Source organism: Palaemon carinicauda, chromosome 37 (assembly GCF_036898095.1).
Source record: "Palaemon carinicauda isolate YSFRI2023 chromosome 37, ASM3689809v2, whole genome shotgun sequence".
Lineage (NCBI taxonomy): Eukaryota > Metazoa > Arthropoda > Malacostraca > Decapoda > Palaemonidae > Palaemon > Palaemon carinicauda.
In genome coordinates, this window is record NC_090761.1 from 59957703 (window position 1) to 59977116 (window position 19414).

The following is a 19414-nucleotide window of genomic DNA, read 5'->3' on the forward strand; positions in this document are numbered from 1 at the left end:
ACCTACATAAGCGGGCATATTTTATGATTGATTTTAAGTTGGTATGGATTTCTAACAATCTTCATTTTTTACGAAAAAAAAAAAATAGTTTAATTCACTTGTAACTAATATCTTCCTTAATCGTTAAACCTTAATAGTACCCTATGAAGTCTTAATTATCTTATAGGAAAAGAAAGAAAATCTTATCATCTATATTGTAACAAAGATGGCTGATTATTTTTCAACATATACTTGATGAAAAATGCGAAGGATGATAAAGTATAATGTGTATAGTATATATATATATATATATATATATATATATATATATATATATATATATATATATATATATATATATATATATATATATATATATGAATAAGGTATTTGTTTATGTATATAAATGTACATACATATATACATATAAAGAAACCTGTCTGTGTTAAAAATTCAGCCACATATAATCCAGTAACATCAGTTACCCATATTGAATATTTTTTTTTTAGCTAAATATCTAAGGGTAAGATGAAAAACAAAAGCAAAAAATCCAGTGAAACTAGAAAATGCAATGAAAAATCAGCTAACCTGAACTGAAGGGAGATGCACAGCTTGAACTAACGCCTGAAAAAAAAATTAAGAATTCTAAGTTAGCGAGAATGAGATGAAATGATAATAATGGAGTCGTGAAAATTAGAAAATCATAAAACTTTTTCTATGCTTAGTAATGAAAAATTAGTCACACATATGTATATATATACATATATATACATATATGTATATATATATATATATATATATATATATATATATATATATATATATATATATATATATGTATATATATGTATATATATACATATATATAGATATATATATGTATATACATATAAATATGTATATATATGCATATATATATACATATATATATATATATATATATATATATATATATATATATATATATATATATATATGTATGTATGTATGTATGTATGTGTGCATATAATATATGGTGCACATCTACATATATATATATATATATATATATATATATATATATATATAATTATATATATATATATATATATATATATATATATATATTTGTACATATATATATACATATATATATATATCTATATATATACATATATATATATATATATATATATATATATATATATATATATATATATATATATATATATATATATATATATATATATATATATACATTCGTACGTAGTAATTTATTGTTGTGTTTACTTACCAGAAAACAATGATTCATATGTGACTTTATGGTGAATAATAATTGTAAAACGTAAGAAGTATTTTCAAAATAATCAATAACCACAATAATACCAAAAATAAGTAAATGTAATAATCGTACATAACGGATTTTATACGATTTGTTTACAGTCCAAAAAAAATAAAATCTTGTTGTCTTTTAATTTTTTATTTGAGATCTGGTTATCAGAAATTAAAAGTTTTATTGAGATAAATTAGTTTAAGTAATATTAGAAAAATTAAGGATTAATTTTATGATATTGTTCCTGTACAATTTACAACGCACTGGTTTAGAATATCAGTGATTGAACCCCAGTATCAAAGAGTTAAGAAACGTCTTATTCAATTTTAAGGAGACGAATGCAATTGTAAATACAGTATAAGTGAAATAATAAAAGAAAAAATATAATCATCAAAATACAGTACATCGAAAATAAACGTTAACGTTACTAGATAAATGAAATAATAACTCTCAGTTAAGAAAAAGTTATATTTCATATCTGAAAGGCTTCATATTAACTGTTACTTAACTCTAAAATAGATATTTTTAAACTTTCTTTATATATTACTTAAACAAGGTTAATGATTAGTTACTCTCAGTTAAGATATGATTATAATTCATATCTGAAAGGCTTCATATCATCTGTTACTTAAGGCGAAAATTTATATTTTTAAACTTTCATTACATGTTACTTAAATACAGGTAATGATTATATAACTTTCATTAGCTGGTACATATAAATCTGTAACCCCATCCCACCCCCACCCCCCTTGAGGAAAATACATAAAGATTTCGAAAGATGAGTAAAGCTGATGTAAGTAATTGTTCTGATATAAAACCACTTACACCCCCCCCCCCGGCTCAAAACTTACTGAAGATATTCACTTATCTTTAAATGCGATTACTATTAACGTGAAATTTTATGACTCTTCTGAAACCTTCATTTAGGGTTAGAAATTATATTTCATAAATAATGAGTTAAATATGTTTTATATTTAAAATGTTTAAGGAAGAAGAAATATTTAAAAGACTCAAATATCAAGCCCAGAAAAGGATTGAAAGGTTAGCTTTTAAAAAAGAAGCGACAGAGAAGAAGTTTTTAAAGACTTTAGACATCAAGTCAAAAAGAAAATTTTAATGCTAAATTTGATAAAAACATACCAGATTTGAATTCTGTATAAGGGCTCGTTTGTAAGTTTGGTTTAAAATTAAATTTTGTCCCATCATTTCATTATCTATTTGGTAATAATAACTATGTTAAAAGTTATAATCTTAACATATTCTATCATGGCCGAGGCTAAAACCCTTCCTCTACTTACCTTTAAGTATCTCCAATACAACAACGGTAAAGAAACTGCTCAAGCAAATATAGATTAATGTTATATAGGAAATTATTCAGTTTAGTACTCACCTACGTCCTATCTGTATCAAAGTTCTCCTTGACGAAGCGGAGATGATGAGCTGGACGGTTTACGAGTTTTTTTGTTTTTATTTATCACTCAAACACACACTTTTTTTATTTTCAAGTCAAGTCTTATTTTTACTTTGTCAGTGGAGAGGTTTGCTAATGTCTTTTTTTTCTAGAACAACACTTTCGACATTTCGATTTGTACTGTTTTAAGTTGCAGTCAATTGCGTATTTTTTTTTTTTCAGTTTTTTTTTTTTTTTTTTTTTTTTTTTTTTTTTTTTTTTTTTTTTTTTTTTTAGCAGACAAAGACCAACTGAAGCAAGGGCAGCAGGAATGTCTGTAGGCATACCAGTTCTGGATAGTTGCTTGAAGGGTGTTTAATCTCGTCACATTTATGATTGAAATGCTAATTTTAAAAGAATTTAGAAACGATTAGATTTACATAGATTTAGTTTCTTTTTCTTTAGGTTCCAAGAAGAACACGGCTGAAAGAAAGGAAAGGTATTAGTAGCTGTTTATATTTTTGTTTTATGTAACCATCACGAATCAGACTTTCTTTAGAGAGTTAAATTTACCTGTGATAGAGTGTTGATTTAAACTAAAATCTATTTATTTAGGTTTTTAGAAGCCTGGAAATAAAGATAAGATGTTATCATTCTTGAGAAGAGTTTAGGTATTGATAACTTTTCATTTATTAAGAAATGCGCAGACTGAATTAAAATAGAATCCTCCATTTCCCATTCGCGATAATAGAGGCGTGAATAGTCGAGGCTGAGTTCGGTTCTCCTTCTTCGAGTACCTGCAATGAACCCCTTTTGATCCCCAGAGATCAGGAGCTGCTTCCCCCGCTTGACCTGAAAAGGAACTAGTTAGAGTGGCACTTTATTATGCAAAATCCTAACGAATTATAAAAGAGGAAGGTCTACTAGATAGGCCACATATACTTACTGCTGCTGGACGACGAACCTGAAAAAAAAAATTTAATTCTATTAGAAAAAAAACAGCAAACATAAAAGTATTTAAATTTATCAGAATGACCAAATAAAGTCAAATACTTTTCAAATTGTAATAATATATTCATAGGATGACAAATGATATTGAAAATATTATTTCAAAAATACATATATCCGAGGTATTTAGTTCTCAATTAATTAGCATGCAAGAATTCAAAAAGCATAGAAGATGACGTTACACGCTTTAGAGAAAGATAAGTATTTAGTGAATGCATATAGTTCAGAAGAATACCATTTAGTTTAAGAGAACAGGAATTAGTTTACTAGAACAGCATTCAGTTTAGAAAAAAAAAAAAAACAGTATTTAGTTCGGAAAAAAATGACAGCGAAAGGTATGAAAGATAGGAATAAAGAGGATAGGATAGTTAGAAAAAAATGAAAAGGAATAAAGAAACAATGAAATGAAGATGAGAGCAAAGTTAGTTCAAAAGAACTAAAGAGGTTTTGAGAAATGTAAGATTATAGTCTTACTGAATGATACAAAGAAGATGATTTAGTGATTTAAAGGTCTCCATAAGTCAACATGGTGTCCAAGCCAGCTCCAGCAAGGATCAGCCATTGGCTGCTGATAGTGTAGAGGTTTGGAATAATGATAATGGGGATGGTGACGATGATGATGATGATATAATGAGTCTAGTGAGATGAAGATGTTGATTAAGATAAGCAACACGCAGGAAAAAAGTTAAACTTTTCATTATTTATTGATTTATTTATTCCCCTATTCGATTCATCTTCCCTCAACTCATTCGAAGTTACCACGAGCTATGCGCATTTTGGACCAAATCTTTGATTTAGGGATGTCTTACTTTTTCCGCAAGTTGTTATATAAACTAGGGTCTTTTTAAGGGCATTTTCATAAAATCGTTTATAAGGGAAATATATTTCGAATTATAGATAATTGTATGACAAATAACAAGCGACATTTCCTTTATTCAAAATGCTTATTTCAATAAATAAAGGTCAAATGTCGATGAATCGGTCGAAAATTAACGTCAGTAACAATATATAAAACTATAAGTACTGGTTAAGCGAGCAAAAATGAATGTTAGGTAAACTATACTTTCACAACGCGAGCTGAAATTGGAAACTTAAAAACAGTTTTTACATTACCGGGGCCAAGTACAATGTTTTAGACGAGTTAATTAAAACTCCCAAGACCCCTATGAAGGATTTTCATTATAATTCAACCTACAACTATTAATGAAGATAGAGAAAGTAGTACTCAGTTATCAGTTTTTCAAAGTTGCTATGACGATGAATTTATATCAATGATTGATTTGAAAAATATTTAAACCGGATGAGGTATAAGAAACGTCTATTGATTAGTAGCTATCAACAAAACCGGGCCTGGTATAAGAAACGTCTGGTAATTATTGTTAATTATTAGTTATCCACAAAACTGGATTAGGTATAGGAAACGTCTGGTAATCATTGTTAGTTATTAGTTATCCGCAAAGCCGGACCAGGTATAAGAAACGTCTGTTAATTATTGTTAATTATTAGTTATCAGCAAAGCCGGACCATGTATAAGATACGTCTGTTAATTATCAATTATCCACAAAACCGGACCACGTATAAGAAACGTCTGTAATTCATCATCAGTTATCCACATCCTTAAATGACTGCCATTCTTTTGGCAACGACAAATCTAATCTTCGAAAGTAAAATCGATAAATGAAAATACGAATCCAGTCTCATGACAGAAAACTTCAGCGAACTTGAGTGACCCGTTCGATATCTCATCCCTCTTCAAGATTCAACTTAGTTATGTTTAGTTTTTGTTTATATCTTGAATTTAATGCAGAGGTCAACTACACCAATGTGCAGTCACAAGCAGTGGTGAAGTGAGATCGTTTTGACATTTACTTGAGCTACTGCTTGAGGATGAACTGCTTCTACTTGAACTGGAACCTGGAAACAAAAATCCTAGATCAGAAAGATTATTTCAAAACAAATAATTTTGTACGACTAAAATAGTATTGTATTAAGTGGAGAGGTTATACATTACTATGGATGTATACTTCAAATTGTTGATTCTTTATGTTAATGACTTTCCTAATGACAAAATGAAATACAAAACGAGCAAAATGTCGTCAATAAATATGAATACAAAATCGATTTAAATGTTATTGTTATTGATATTGATATTATTCTTATCTGCTCTCGTATCTAAGACATCGCCGTCAGAAAAAAAAAAATAATAGTACTTAATCTCAAATCTCTTAATGTCAGCTTCACCGTTGATTTCACTAGTCATTGAGGCTAATAAGTCTTCAAGGTTGTGTGAATTTTGAAGCTAACATTTTAATCAATGGCTTTAAACAATTCAAATGAAAATACGTCACTGTCAAGTACACACAGTGTTTTTACTAAGCGTCAAATATGTTTGCTAAGCTTTCTTTGCGTATGAATAGCTGGAAGCAAGCCGGTTAGCCTTGAGTCCATATTACCAGTCAAGAAAGTCGACATCAGTAAAGTATTTCTTAGATAAAATGTCTTTAAAGAGATAAATTCATAACTGATTTTCGATTTTCCTGTCAAGCAATTTGCATTTTTATTGTGTAAACAAAGCAGATAGCTAATTAAAAGGTATAATTTCAAGATTAAAGGATGAATCACTTATATGAGCCAAAGCAGAAGCTGTAGAAAGATAATAGTCACTATTTAGAATTATTCTGACAAAATAAAAATCGAAATATAAGCTAGGTACTAGATGTAAACATTACATTAGAAGAAAATATAGAAATTTCATCCAAAACATTATCAATTTAAGCTTGGAGAATCTGAAATTTAAGATGATGCAAGAATCTCAATTAGGCAACACTGTAAACTTAACTGCAAGGAAAAATAAAGCTCAGCTTTAACATAATGTTATTATGAGGTAATTTAAGAGAACTAAGATATATAAGAACAAGCTGAAATTTATATATATATATATATATATATATATATATATATATATATATATATATATATATATATATATATATATATATATATATATATATATATGTATGTATATACATATTTATATACATATATATTTATATATAAAGTATATATATACACACACACACACACATATATATATATATATATATATATATATATATATATATATATATATATATATATATATATATATATATATATATATATATATATATATATATATATATATATATATATATATACATATAAATGTATGTAACCTAACTATATTCTAAATCTATAACAGAACTATAGTCCCCTCAGAGATCCCTGGCATAATAAGCTCCACCCCTGATGATGTCATGGCCAATCATGTTATCTCCCGAGTAACCAGATTGAAATTTATAAGGGGATGTATTGTGACCGCTGCTAACGTGGGAGACAATGTGATTGGCTAAGATGTCACCAGGGGGTGGAGCTTATTTTGCCTGTAATCTTTGCGGCGACTATAAGTATGTATATATGTATGTAACCTAACTCTGCATACCTCAATACTGGCAAATGGAAATTAATTTTTATCCTAAAATGTATGTGTAGATGATACGATTTAACAATATCCCAAATGTAAAAGGCAATTTCCTGTTTGCTCTTTTAGAGATGAAAATTACATCCTTTATCTAACTAAGATACATCGTTTGTCCAAATCAAGGTCGCTGTACTTACTACTTGAGCTTGAGCTAGAACTGATGGAGCTACAACTACTTGAACTCGAAATGGAAGAAGAACTGCACAGGCTTGAACTCGAACCAGAGCTACTTGAACTTGAACTAGAGCTGCTTGAGCTTGAGCTGGAACTTGAGCTAGAACTGCTTGAACTGGAGCTGGAACTTAAGCTAGAACTGCTGAAACTTGAGCTGGAACTTGAGCTAGAACTACTGAAACTTGAGCTGGAACTTGAGCTAGAACTGCTTAAACTGGAGCAGGAACTTGAGCTAGAACTGCTTAAGCTTGAGCTAGAACTTGAGCTAGAACTACTGAAACTTGAGCTGGAACTTGAGCTAGAACTGCTTAAGCTTGAGCTAGAACTTGAGCTAGAACTGCTGAAACTTGAGCTGGAACTTGAGCTAGAACTACTGAAACTTGAGCTGGAACTTGAGCTAGAACTGCTTAAACTGGAGCTGGAACTTGAGCTAGAACTGCTTAAGCTTGAGCTAGAACTTGAGCTAGAACTACTGAAACTTGAGCTGGAACTTGAGCTAGAACTGCTTAAACTTGAGCTTGAACTTGAGCTAGAGCTGCTTAAGCTTGAGCTTGAACTTGAGCTAGAACTGCTTAAGCTTGAGCTTGAACTTGAGCTAGAACTGCTTAAACTTGAGCTGGAACTTGAGCTAGAACTGCTTAAACTTGAGCTGGAACTTGAGCTAGAACTTGAACTAGAAATGCTTGAGCTTGAGCTTAAACTGCTCGAACTAGGACTGCTTGAACTTGAACTAGAACTTGACTGAGAACTTGAGCCTGAGAATGAAGATGTATAGTTAAATAACTCCACAATTATGACTTAATTAAAAAAAAAAAAACAGCGAAAGCTAACGTTAAATATTGTTCAAAGCAAAATAAAAACAGCTTTATTGCCCCTTTAATATAGGTTTTAAGAAAAGCACTTTTCCCAATACATTTTTTTTTTTCATTAGAATGATAATGTTTATCTTCAAAAAAGCCTTGTGAGTGTTTAGTATTGCCTGGATATTTCAAGCTTATGAGAAGTCTTAAAGCTTTATTCTTTCCAAGCTTGACTTCATTCGCCATTGCAAAGTGAATTGGTTTGCGAGTCAGCTCAAGCTTTAAGCTTTAGGGAGTAAATTGACTGAAAGCATTCTCTAAGCTTTGTGTGTGCAGAGCTTTGCATTGCCTTAGTAAATGAGCTGAAAGGATTTGAAAGAAAAAGTATATATTTTCATTATAGAAAAACTGAGCGAAATTAGAAGGCAGAATGGTGTAAGCTCATCACAGATTATCTAATAAACTTAATATACTTACTTGATAAGGAACTACTGCTTCCACTACCTGTAAATAGAATTTTAAAGATTACAACCATGGTGATGATTATTTTAAAGGCCAACACCTGTGACTTGTAGTCGATGCTAATTCTGACACTGATTTATGTATATGTCAACATTATTTTTTCATATTAAAAGTAAGACATTTCATAGGACAAATTATTACTGAGCATTGACTGCAAATGAAAATATAGTTTGAAAACTTATATACGTTTAAGTAGAATAACATTGAATCTTAATGAAATTGTGATTGATCAATATCACAAGACATTTATAACGAATTTATTCAAATTACTTGGTAAAAACATTTGCTTAGATATTAAAACTGTAAATACATAAAAACATGGAATATATTTCTTTACCTACCTGTTTCTGCTGAGGCTCCTGACTTACTTTACTATCAATCTTTTCGATGAACTCAGCAAACGGGAAATCTCACAAGCCACGATATCATCTTAACAAAACTACAATATAATAATATTGGTGAATTAATTCGTACTTGCCTTAATGTTTTCATATCCCCTGTAGGTAGCAAATTGAATCATTACAGTTATTCGGAACTTTTAACTTGATTTTATCATCATCGGGATAATTTGTCGTATAGAAATTACTGTGAAAATTAACGTTGGCGTTTTATCATAGTGAGTACGAATAAATAAACCAAGATAAACTTTTTAGTTCATAGACGACAAGGGCTGAATCATCCGTAATGATCTTAACCCCCCCCCCCCCTCCCCCCCACCCCTACCCCAACAACAAAAAGATCTTTTATTCTCAGAAGATATATTCGACTTCTTAGACGTGAAATATTCGAAGCATAATTGTTTATGGGCCACAAACCTCCACCAAAGTTGAGTTATACGCCAAATAAAAGATGGCCTTAAGCCAAACGTGACTCTCCTATCTTTTTGAAAATATCATTAGTTGTGGGCAACCGCATCCTCCACTTTTTGATACAATTGTAAAAAATACACTGAAAACCGTTTCGATATTAAAAAAAAAAAATAGTCAAGATATAACCTTGCCACTTCGTAGACATGTTATAAAAATCTTCTTTTGTTTCTAAGAAAAATAATTCCAAGCATTTCAATCTCCAGACCACGGGCTGTCAATTTCTGTTATTTAAGAATATTTTTTTTAAAAAAAGCTTGCATACATCTTGTCTTCTTGAAAGTCTTGAATCTTGAATTTATAATCTTCTAAAACTTGTAGATTATTTTTTGCATATTTGGAACTTTTGTTTCTATCTTCCGATGGGAAATTATATTCTTCTTGAGCGTCTGCAAAAGAGATGCGAATTAATTTCATGATGTACTTTGAGGTACAGATTCTTAATCTTCGTTTATTTCTCGCAGCTTTAATCATCATTAGCTTGGTCAAATATCAATAGTTTTCATATTCCCGTTGATTTGAAAACGAACCTTCTATACACTGGTGAGCACCTCAACAAATTACTTGTTTATGGAGTCTGGCCATATAAAGACAAACCTGTCAAGCTGCTTGTATCCTGGCTTGTCTCTGCTCCAGCACTGCCACTGCTACTTGTGATCAAGATAAAGGAAGCGGAAGAGCTTGAGATATTCCTCTTGGTTGACGATGATGTGCTACTTAAGCTCGTACTTGAAGTAACGGTGTTTTTGTTCTCACTACTTGTGGCTAACAGAGAGCTCGTATCACTTTTGCTTGTAGTAATACTGGAGTGACTTCTTGTGATGGCTTCTGAGGTACAGCTTCTGTCATAATGGCTTGATACAGTACTGCTGGAGTCTGTGGTTAGGAACAGAATACGATACTGTAAACCTGAACGCTAATTCTAATTGAGCAAATTATTTCTAACTATAATTTTCTCTACATTTTCATGTTCTGAAATTTTGTGGATGAGGAGTTAGTTTTTTTTTTGTTAAATGAATTCTACTTAAGAACATTGTGGGATGATCTCGAACTTCGCAGAAAAGTTCCATGATCAGTAAATGAATAATGAATTCGGATGAACTTGAATCAGCACAGGAAACAGGTGTTCTTCTCAGATTCGGAATAACGTTGCAACTTGACAATGAGGAATCTTACCAAACAAATGTTCTTTAAATAATTATGAAGATATGATCAAAAGATCCCCCTTACTCTTGTCAAATATATGACAAAATTCTATCATGTTCCATCTGCATTACCATGGAAAACATTACTTGTTACGATAAGATGCAATCTTACATATTTCTTATATATATGTATATATATATATATATATATATATATATATATATATATATATATATATATATATATATGTGTGTGTGTGTGTGTGTATATATATATATATATATATATATATATATATATATATATATATATATGTGTGTGTGTGTGTGTGTATAAATATATATATATATGTATATATATATATATATATATATATATATATATATATATATATATATGTGTGTGTGTGTGTGTGTGTGTGTGTGTGTGTGTGTGTGTGTGTATTAGTATGCGTGTGCATGTGTGTGAAATAACAGTTAAATTCTTTATTTGATTTTACAAGCCTGTATCCGGATTAAGGAAAGATGGAAAGTTTACCCTTTCTTTGATTAATGAATATTTAATTAACTTGAATGATAAATGATATAGCCTAAGTTACTTACTGTACAAAATATAACTAAATATAAAATATCTAGTAAATCGATAAAAAAAAATCCACCACAAATTTGGCTTTGGGGGCAAACACGAAATAATTAGACATTTAGTGGTACTAGTAGTTCAGAGAACTATATATACTATAATTGAACAAATTAAAATGAAAAAAGCCCAATCAATATCAAAGCATATCATATGAAAATACAAAACGGGATGTGATAAGATGCTATAGAATGTATTGCTAATTCTATAATAAATTACTTCTAGTTCCAAATTACTAAATCTCAGTCTTACCAGATGCACTGTGTACTGTTGTGGGTAATGCTGGAGATCCTGATGCTGAGCTAATTTTGTTATTCAGATTAGCAATGGAGTTGTAGGGTGGGCTACCACTTGAAGTCCCCTGCAAACCTGAGCTGCTGAGTGAGCCAGTAGTTGAGCTAGTTAATGCACTGTTGCTGCTGAACCAATTAGTTAGTGAAGCACTTGAAACCCAAAGAGCAGCACTCTTGTTGGTATGTGAATTTGAAATTGAATCACTGCTAGTTGGATCACTGACAAATCTACTCATGGTACTTGGGTTGGCACTATTACTGCTGGCTGATTTAGTGACCAAGCTATTATGGATATTTAAGCTAGTACTTTTGCTACTTGATAGACCAGAGAGAGAAGTACTGAAGCCATTTGATGGCGCATTCTTACTACTAAATGTACTAGGTGCATAGCTACTAATAATTTCATGACTAGTACTGATGATACTGCTTGGATTATCTAGGGAACTTGAAATTAAACTGTGACTGCTGGGAGAGAGAATGGCTGAGCTGCTAGAGGTAATTTGATAACTGCTGTTACTGTTATAGGAAATGGGTGCCAAGGTATTAAAAGTACTTGAAACTCTTGGGAGTACGCTTTTGGTAGTGATTGAACTAGAAAATGATCTGCTTGTGTCACTTGAACTGTCATCGTTATTGCTAGATGAGCTGGTAGCAAAGTTATTTGATGTACCCTGACTGACAGTGGCATGATTGGCGCTGTAGCTATTACTGTTGTTGCTAGATGACACAGCTGAAAAAGCACTCAAGATACTTGAACTGATAATACCCAGTGAAACAGAAATCAGACTACTTTGACTTGAATTAGCACTCTGAATACTCATTAAGGAAGATACAAAGCTACTCAGGGCTACATAACTTCCACTGCTACTGCTAGAAAAGGAGGAAGATGATGAACTACTTATTTCTATATGAATGTTACTATTGATGTTCAGAGTGCCAGTGCTAGAGCTGCTCATTTGGTTTGAACAGGCACTGGTGGGAGAATGTGAGGCAGTATATAAGCTACTTTGGATATTGGCACTTGCAATGTTGATACCAGGTAGTATGGTAGAAGAGATGCTTTGAACACTTAGACCAGTACTGTTCCTACCAGAAGCAGCACTATGCAGGTCACTTAGAACACTGGAACAGCTATATGAACCAGTTAAAGAGCTACTTGGAGCAAAAGAGTTTTCAGCGATGCTATTGGGAGATAGGATAGCTACACTGCTCGAGGAGCTGTTTTGGTTGCTTTGGATGATACTACCTTTGTTGGAGTAACTGGTAGTGAAGTCATTCATGGTACTTGAACTGTCGCAATTGCTGCCAAAAGAACTTTCAGTTAAGCTATCTGAGATACCTGAGCTTCTCCCATTGTGTTCTGATGAACTTACAGCCAGACTACTGCTGAAACTAAAACCAACAGAATTGCTGTTGTGTAAGATAGTTGACATGTTATTCAGAGAACTGTCCCTACTGTGGGAAAGTGCAGTATCTGGACTACTCACTGTACTGAAACTGGCACTATAGACATAAAATGAGCCAGTTCCTGTGGTACTTAGTATATTAGAACTTTCACTAAAGCTACTGGGGGACTCAGTGATAGTGCTACTCAAAGAATTAGGGCTAACATTATTGCTCCCTGGAACCACAGCCAAGTTACTTAGGGTGTTTAAGCTTGAGCTGCTGATAATGACTAAGGAGAGAATTGAGGTATTGGAGGCAAGTGATTTGGTACTCCTGCTAGATGATGAATATGAGGCTGAAATACTTGAAACAATTGAGCTGCTACTGCTGCTGTTGGAGATTACTGTTGGGGAGATACTGGCACTATTAAAGATTGCACCATTACTACTGCTGTTTTGAACACACCCCACACTATTCAGGGACATATCACTGCTAATACTGAATGAACTGAAGGCTAAGGTATATGGGGATCTTGAGCCATCACTGTCCATAGAGGATTTTGATGAGATGATATCAGCACTTTGAATCTTGTGATTACTACTATATGGATAGGTACAAGACTCACTCTGTGAGCTCTGTCCAGTACTAGGTTTGCCAGAGTGATCTGAAGCAACACTGTTCAAAGAGCTCGGCGTTGTTAGGATACTACTGATTGAGTTTTGGCTGATAGTGATGCTGGGATGAGAGTTGCTGGCACTGCTGCTTATGGTGCTGAATAGGCCAATGGCACAAGAAGTTGGTAATTCACTGTTACTACTAAGAGAAATTATAATTGAACTTATGTCATTGCTGGTACCAATATGACTTTTACTAGAACATCCAGTGCCAATGCTGCTGAAGGAGCTTGAAACCAAGCTACTCAATACTCCAAGGCTGGGAATATCAGTGATGTGTGAGCTATTTGATATGCTATAACTTATACTGTAGCTGTCATTTAAACCTTGGACCATACTGCTCAAAGCACTAGAACCAGAGGTGCTTCTGATGAATGAATTTGCAGAAAAACTAACTGAATATGAGCTATCTCCATTGCTACTAGATGAGCTTTTATCAGCATAACTATCTGAATTCAAGCTTGCAATGTTGCTATTGGAGGATGTAGTAACTGAACTGCTCATTGTACTAAAGGCAGCAATGTTGATAGTGAAAGTACCAGTTCCTGCAGCACTAAATTTGCTAGAATTATCACTGCTACTACTGGACACCTTTGTGGTATAACTACTCAAAGAGCTAATAATGTCACTCTTTCCACTACTTTCAGCTGATCTCATACTATCTAGGAGGTAGGTGTTTGCACTACTGATACTGTATGAACTAAAAGCTGAGGTAATCAAGGATCTTGAGCTAACACTGATACTGTTTGATGAGTCTGTGGTTGAGATACTGTTGCTTGGTCTAACACTATTACTATTTACAGAGGACATTGGTGAGAAAATATCTGAGTTTGGATTTTCACTATTGCCATTGTAAGATGTGGTCCAAGAATTACTATGGCTACTTTGTTTAATACTTGGTCTGCTGGAATAACTGGTGGCATAACTACTCACGGAGCCTGGTTCAGTAAAGCTACCTCTTATCGAGTTACTCAATGTATTGACACTATCATCATTGCTGCTCAGTGATATGACTGCAGAACTACTCATAGCACAAGGGCTGACTCTGTTACTAGAAGATACGCTTATAATGGAGCTGTGTACAGCACTTAAGCCAATATTGTTGCTGCTGGATAATGTGATACCTGAACTACTTAGTCCATTAATAGTGGGACTACTGACATTGGGTGAAGTTTTGCTTGTGGATTTTGATATACTTGAGCTTTCTCTGTGGCTACTGGGAAATTCTGTATTACCACTACTCATAGAAACAAATCCTGGATTTACATTACTGACTGGGACAAGGCCTAGATTATTCAAGGAACGGGAGCTTGTACTACTGATACTGGGAAAAATAAAGGCAGGGCTACTGACACTATTGCTATTTGATGAAGCTGTAGCTGAGATACTTATGGCACTCGGGTTCAGACTGTTACTCTTGGTGGAAACTGTAGATGAAATCAAAGTATCACTAGATATGACATGATTGTTGCTATAAAAGGAGGTCAAATAACTACCTTGGCTACCTTTGCTAACACTTATTATACTTGAGCAACTGTCAACCAAGGTACTTAGACCACCTAAGCTGCTCTCATAACTGCATGGTGAGCTGGTAGCTGAACTACTTATCTTTTGAGATACCAAGCTACTTAAAGAACCGAATGAGCTAAAAACTGAGGGGAAGAGGGGATTGGAACTTGCATTGTTCCCATTAGATGACACTGTAACTGAGCTACCGGAGTCACTTGATCCAATACCGTTACTGTTTATGGAGGATTTTGATGTGACAATATCTGCCCTTGAGCTGTCACTATTACTATTTTCAGAGCTGGTCAAAGAGTTAGTACTAGGTTTGCTATAGTAATTGGTAGTCAAATTATTTGAAGTGCTGCTGTCACTGTTGCTTATCGTTGAATCAGAGCTAACACCACTGCTGCTTGGCGAGTTAATGTCTGGGTCACTCATAACACTGCTGCTGATAAGTGAACTAGTGGTTGGGGTACTTATGCGATATGAGCTTTCACTTTGACTTGCATAAATGTTACCTCGTATGTCCGAAGACACACCTCTTGAGGAAAAAGGGCTAACACTGTTTTTTTCTTGTAAGTCACTTGTTAAATCACTTGAGCTTCTCGAGGAACTCATTCTAGCACTGTTGCTGCTAGGTTGGCTAATGGAGAAGCTACTGGAGGTGCTTTCCAAAGCACCTTTGCTACTTAGTAAAACTGAATCCTGGTAACTTTTACTATGTGTTCCTGACACTGAACTTGTAATAGTATTTGACGTAAAAGTAGATCCTTTAATTGGACTTGAGGAAGATTCTTCTGATATGCTTGACGATTGTTCACTCCTGCTTTGTCCTGTGACTAAAAGATAATATTAGATAAGATTAATGTCTATTCATATGTCTAAATATTCTACCATTCATCTAAATTCTTGCAGAAAATATTTAGTTATTTCTGTCTCTTCTTTGAGTATTATGGACCGCTTCCCATAGAATTTAAAACAACTGACTTCCGGAGTATCTTTGATATTGCTAATAGCTCATTGGGCTGTCTCTTCTTCAAAATTATTTGTTTCACAAATATTCTTCAAAATTCTTCTACAAATACATGCATAACTTGCAGATACGATCAGCTTTACCTGAAGAGAATTTGCTAATATAAATTGACGAGACTTCATTATCATTCTTGTCTATTCTTCTCCCTTCTTACTTTCTTGATCTTCTTATATCTTATTCTTGCATTATATGTACTGCAGTGACACTTATAATTTCAATGCTATGAATATGTCAGGTTTAAACACTACTCTGATAAAGTATATGAAGAAGAAAATAACCATGTTATCTTCATGGTAAGTATTTAAGACTATTATATACAGAGGCTTCCCTTAACTTCATTTTGCTCCCATGTTGATAAACAAGTAGTTTACAATATTTTAATTCTTCATTTTATTAAATATGACTTTTAAGTCATGAAAAACAATAATCCTTATGACGTGATAGCCAATTATTCATGTAATTAGTAAAATATGGAATGTAAATTTCAATTTTGAGAGATTTAAGAAACTGATGAAATTGAGAGAGTCATTTCACCAAGCCAAAAGTTTTGGATTTGATTTTCAACTTTAATTCCAAAGCACAAGAATTTCTAATCAGAGCACGAATAAGTTAAGCTATATTAAGGCTTTAGTGGCTTATTTCTTTCTTCTTAATATTCAAATATCGTAATCTTTCGGGTTTTTATATGACTTTTATAATCTATTTTCTGATATCTTGATTTAATAAGTAATAAAGTTTCTTCACATATCTTGTTTATCCTGGGGAAGGAGAGTATCTCTTTAAATATCACTGGAAAATGTCCTGGTTTTTTTCTACTATCATCCTAATTCGGGTGACGTGCAACTAAAAAATTGCACATTTACGAAAATTCTGTAAAAGATAGAATACTTGAAACTTATATCAGACTTGAATCTTGAAACTTAAACAAAAAACTTAATGCAAACTTGTACTTCTGATCTTGCTACCTTGATGTGAGTTAGATGATATGTCCGTCTTGAGTGAGCTTGATGTTCTTGAAGCATCTTGATGTGCCGAATTCGTAGCTGAGAAAGATGATCTGTCACCTAAGAAATAAAACATTAGACAGATTTTCCTGTATGATGTTTAATGACGACCCTGATTCTGGTAATTTACTCCTAATTGAATCGTTTATACTTCTAGATAAAACACTTCAAATATTACATTCTTAAAATTCATTGGAGGTACAATAGAAGTTTTTAAAGGTGTATTCCATCTTCATAAAGTATATTCTTGACAGATTAAACTTATCAGAAAGGACGGTTGATCTTGAAACTCACTGGCATATGAACTGCTGACTTGGTAACTGCAAGCCAAGGTACCTGAGGCGCTGGTGGTGGACGTGAGTGCTGCAGGTGGATGGCTATTGGTCTCTTCGGTACCTGGGAATTCAAAGACTTTCAGCTAATCCCATAAAGGAGTAGTGACAGAATTATCCTCCCTGAAAATGATACAACTCTTGGATTTCTTGACCACTCGCAACTCTTCGTTTTCTCTTGAATTTCTTGAGAGATTAGCAATATGATTATCTTCCCTGATAGTTATATAACTCTTGGATTTCTTGACCGCTCGCAACTCTTCGTTTTCTCTTGAATTTCTTGAGAGATTAGCGATACGATTATCTTCCCTGAGAATGATATAACTCTTGGATTTCTTGACCGCTCGCAACTCTTCGTTTTCTCTGGGCTTTCTTGAGAGATTAGCGATACGATTATCTTCCCTGAGAATGATATAACTCTTGGATTTCTTGACCGCTCACAACTCTTCGTTTTCTCTGGGCTTTCTTGAGAGATTAGCGATACGATTATCTTCCCTGAGAATGATATAACTCTTGGATTTCTTGACCGCTCACAACTCTTCGTTTTCTCTTGAATTTCTTGAGAGATTAGCGATACGATTATCTTCCCTGAGAATGATATAACTCTTGGATTTCTTGACCGCTCGCAACTCTTCGTTTTCTCTTGAATTTCTTGAGAGATTAGCAATATGATTATCTTCCTGAAAGTTACATAACTCTTGGATTTCTTGACCGCTTGCAACTCTTCGTTTTCTCTGGGCTTTCTTGAGAGATTAGCAATATGATTATCTTCCCTGAAAGTTACATAACTCTTGGATTTCTTGACCGCTCGCAACTCTTCGTTTTCTCTGGGCTTTCTTGAGAGATTAGCGATACGATTATCTTCCCTGAGAATGATATAACTCTTGGATTTCTTGACCGCTCGCAACTCTTCGTTTTCTCTTGAATTTCTTGAGAGATTAGCAATATGATTATCTTCCCTGAAAGTTACATAACTCTTGGATTTCTTGACCGCTCGCAACTCTTCGTTGTCTCTGGGCTTTCTTGAGAGATTAGCGATACGATTATCTTCCCTGAAAATGATATAACTCTTGGATTTCTTGACCGCTCGCAACTCTTCATTCTCTCTTGAATTTCTTGAGAGATTAGCGATACGATTATCTTCCCTGAGAATGATATAACTCTTGGATTTCTTGACCGCTCGCAACTCTTCGTTTTCTCTGGGCTTTCTTGAGAGATTAGCGATACGATTATCTTCCCTGAGAATGATATAACTCTTGGATTTCTTGACCGCTCGCAACTCTTCGTTTTCTCTGGGCTTTCTTGAGAGATTAGCGATACGATTATCTTCCCTGAGAATGATATAACTCTTGGATTTCTTGACCGCTCGCAACTCTTCGTTTTCTCTGGGCTTGTTTGAGAGATTAACGATACAATTATCTTCCCTGAGAATGATATAACTCTTGGATTTCTTGACCGCTCGCAACTCTTCGTTTTCTCTTGAATTTCTTGAGAGAATAGTGACTAAACTATCTTAACTGAAAAATTATACAGTTCTTGGATTTCTTGGCCACTTCAACTCTTCTTTTTCACTTGAAATTCTTGGGAAAGTAGTGATTAAACTATCTCCAGATAACGGAATACTTAAAGGTTATCGCTATAAACAGAACCCCGATAAAGGTTAAAGGTGTCTGGTTTCAGTTCCATCATAATAGATGCTCACCAGAACATCAGCCAAGCAAGCCCAACCCCCCACTGTGGTGCCCTATCACAGCAGTGGCCTCCCCAGTAAACAGCTTAAACTCACGGTCCCGGGCGGGGATCGATCTGCTGCCATGCGAATGCTAGGCAAAC

The 19414-nt window shown here is 33.4% G+C and overlaps 1 protein-coding gene across 1 annotated transcript in view; it reads right to left on the reverse strand.

Annotated features, from left to right (window-relative positions):
- LOC137629818 (mucin-3B-like) overlaps nucleotides 1-468 on the reverse strand; it is a 164553-nt gene extending 164085 nt beyond the window's left edge. Inside the window, exon 1 of the mRNA XM_068361467.1 lies at nucleotides 465-468. Within this exon, the coding sequence (XP_068217568.1) occupies nucleotides 465-468 (4 nt within the window). The remainder of the gene's footprint in view (nucleotides 1-464) is intronic.
- Between the last annotated feature and the right edge of the window lie 18946 nt (nucleotides 469-19414).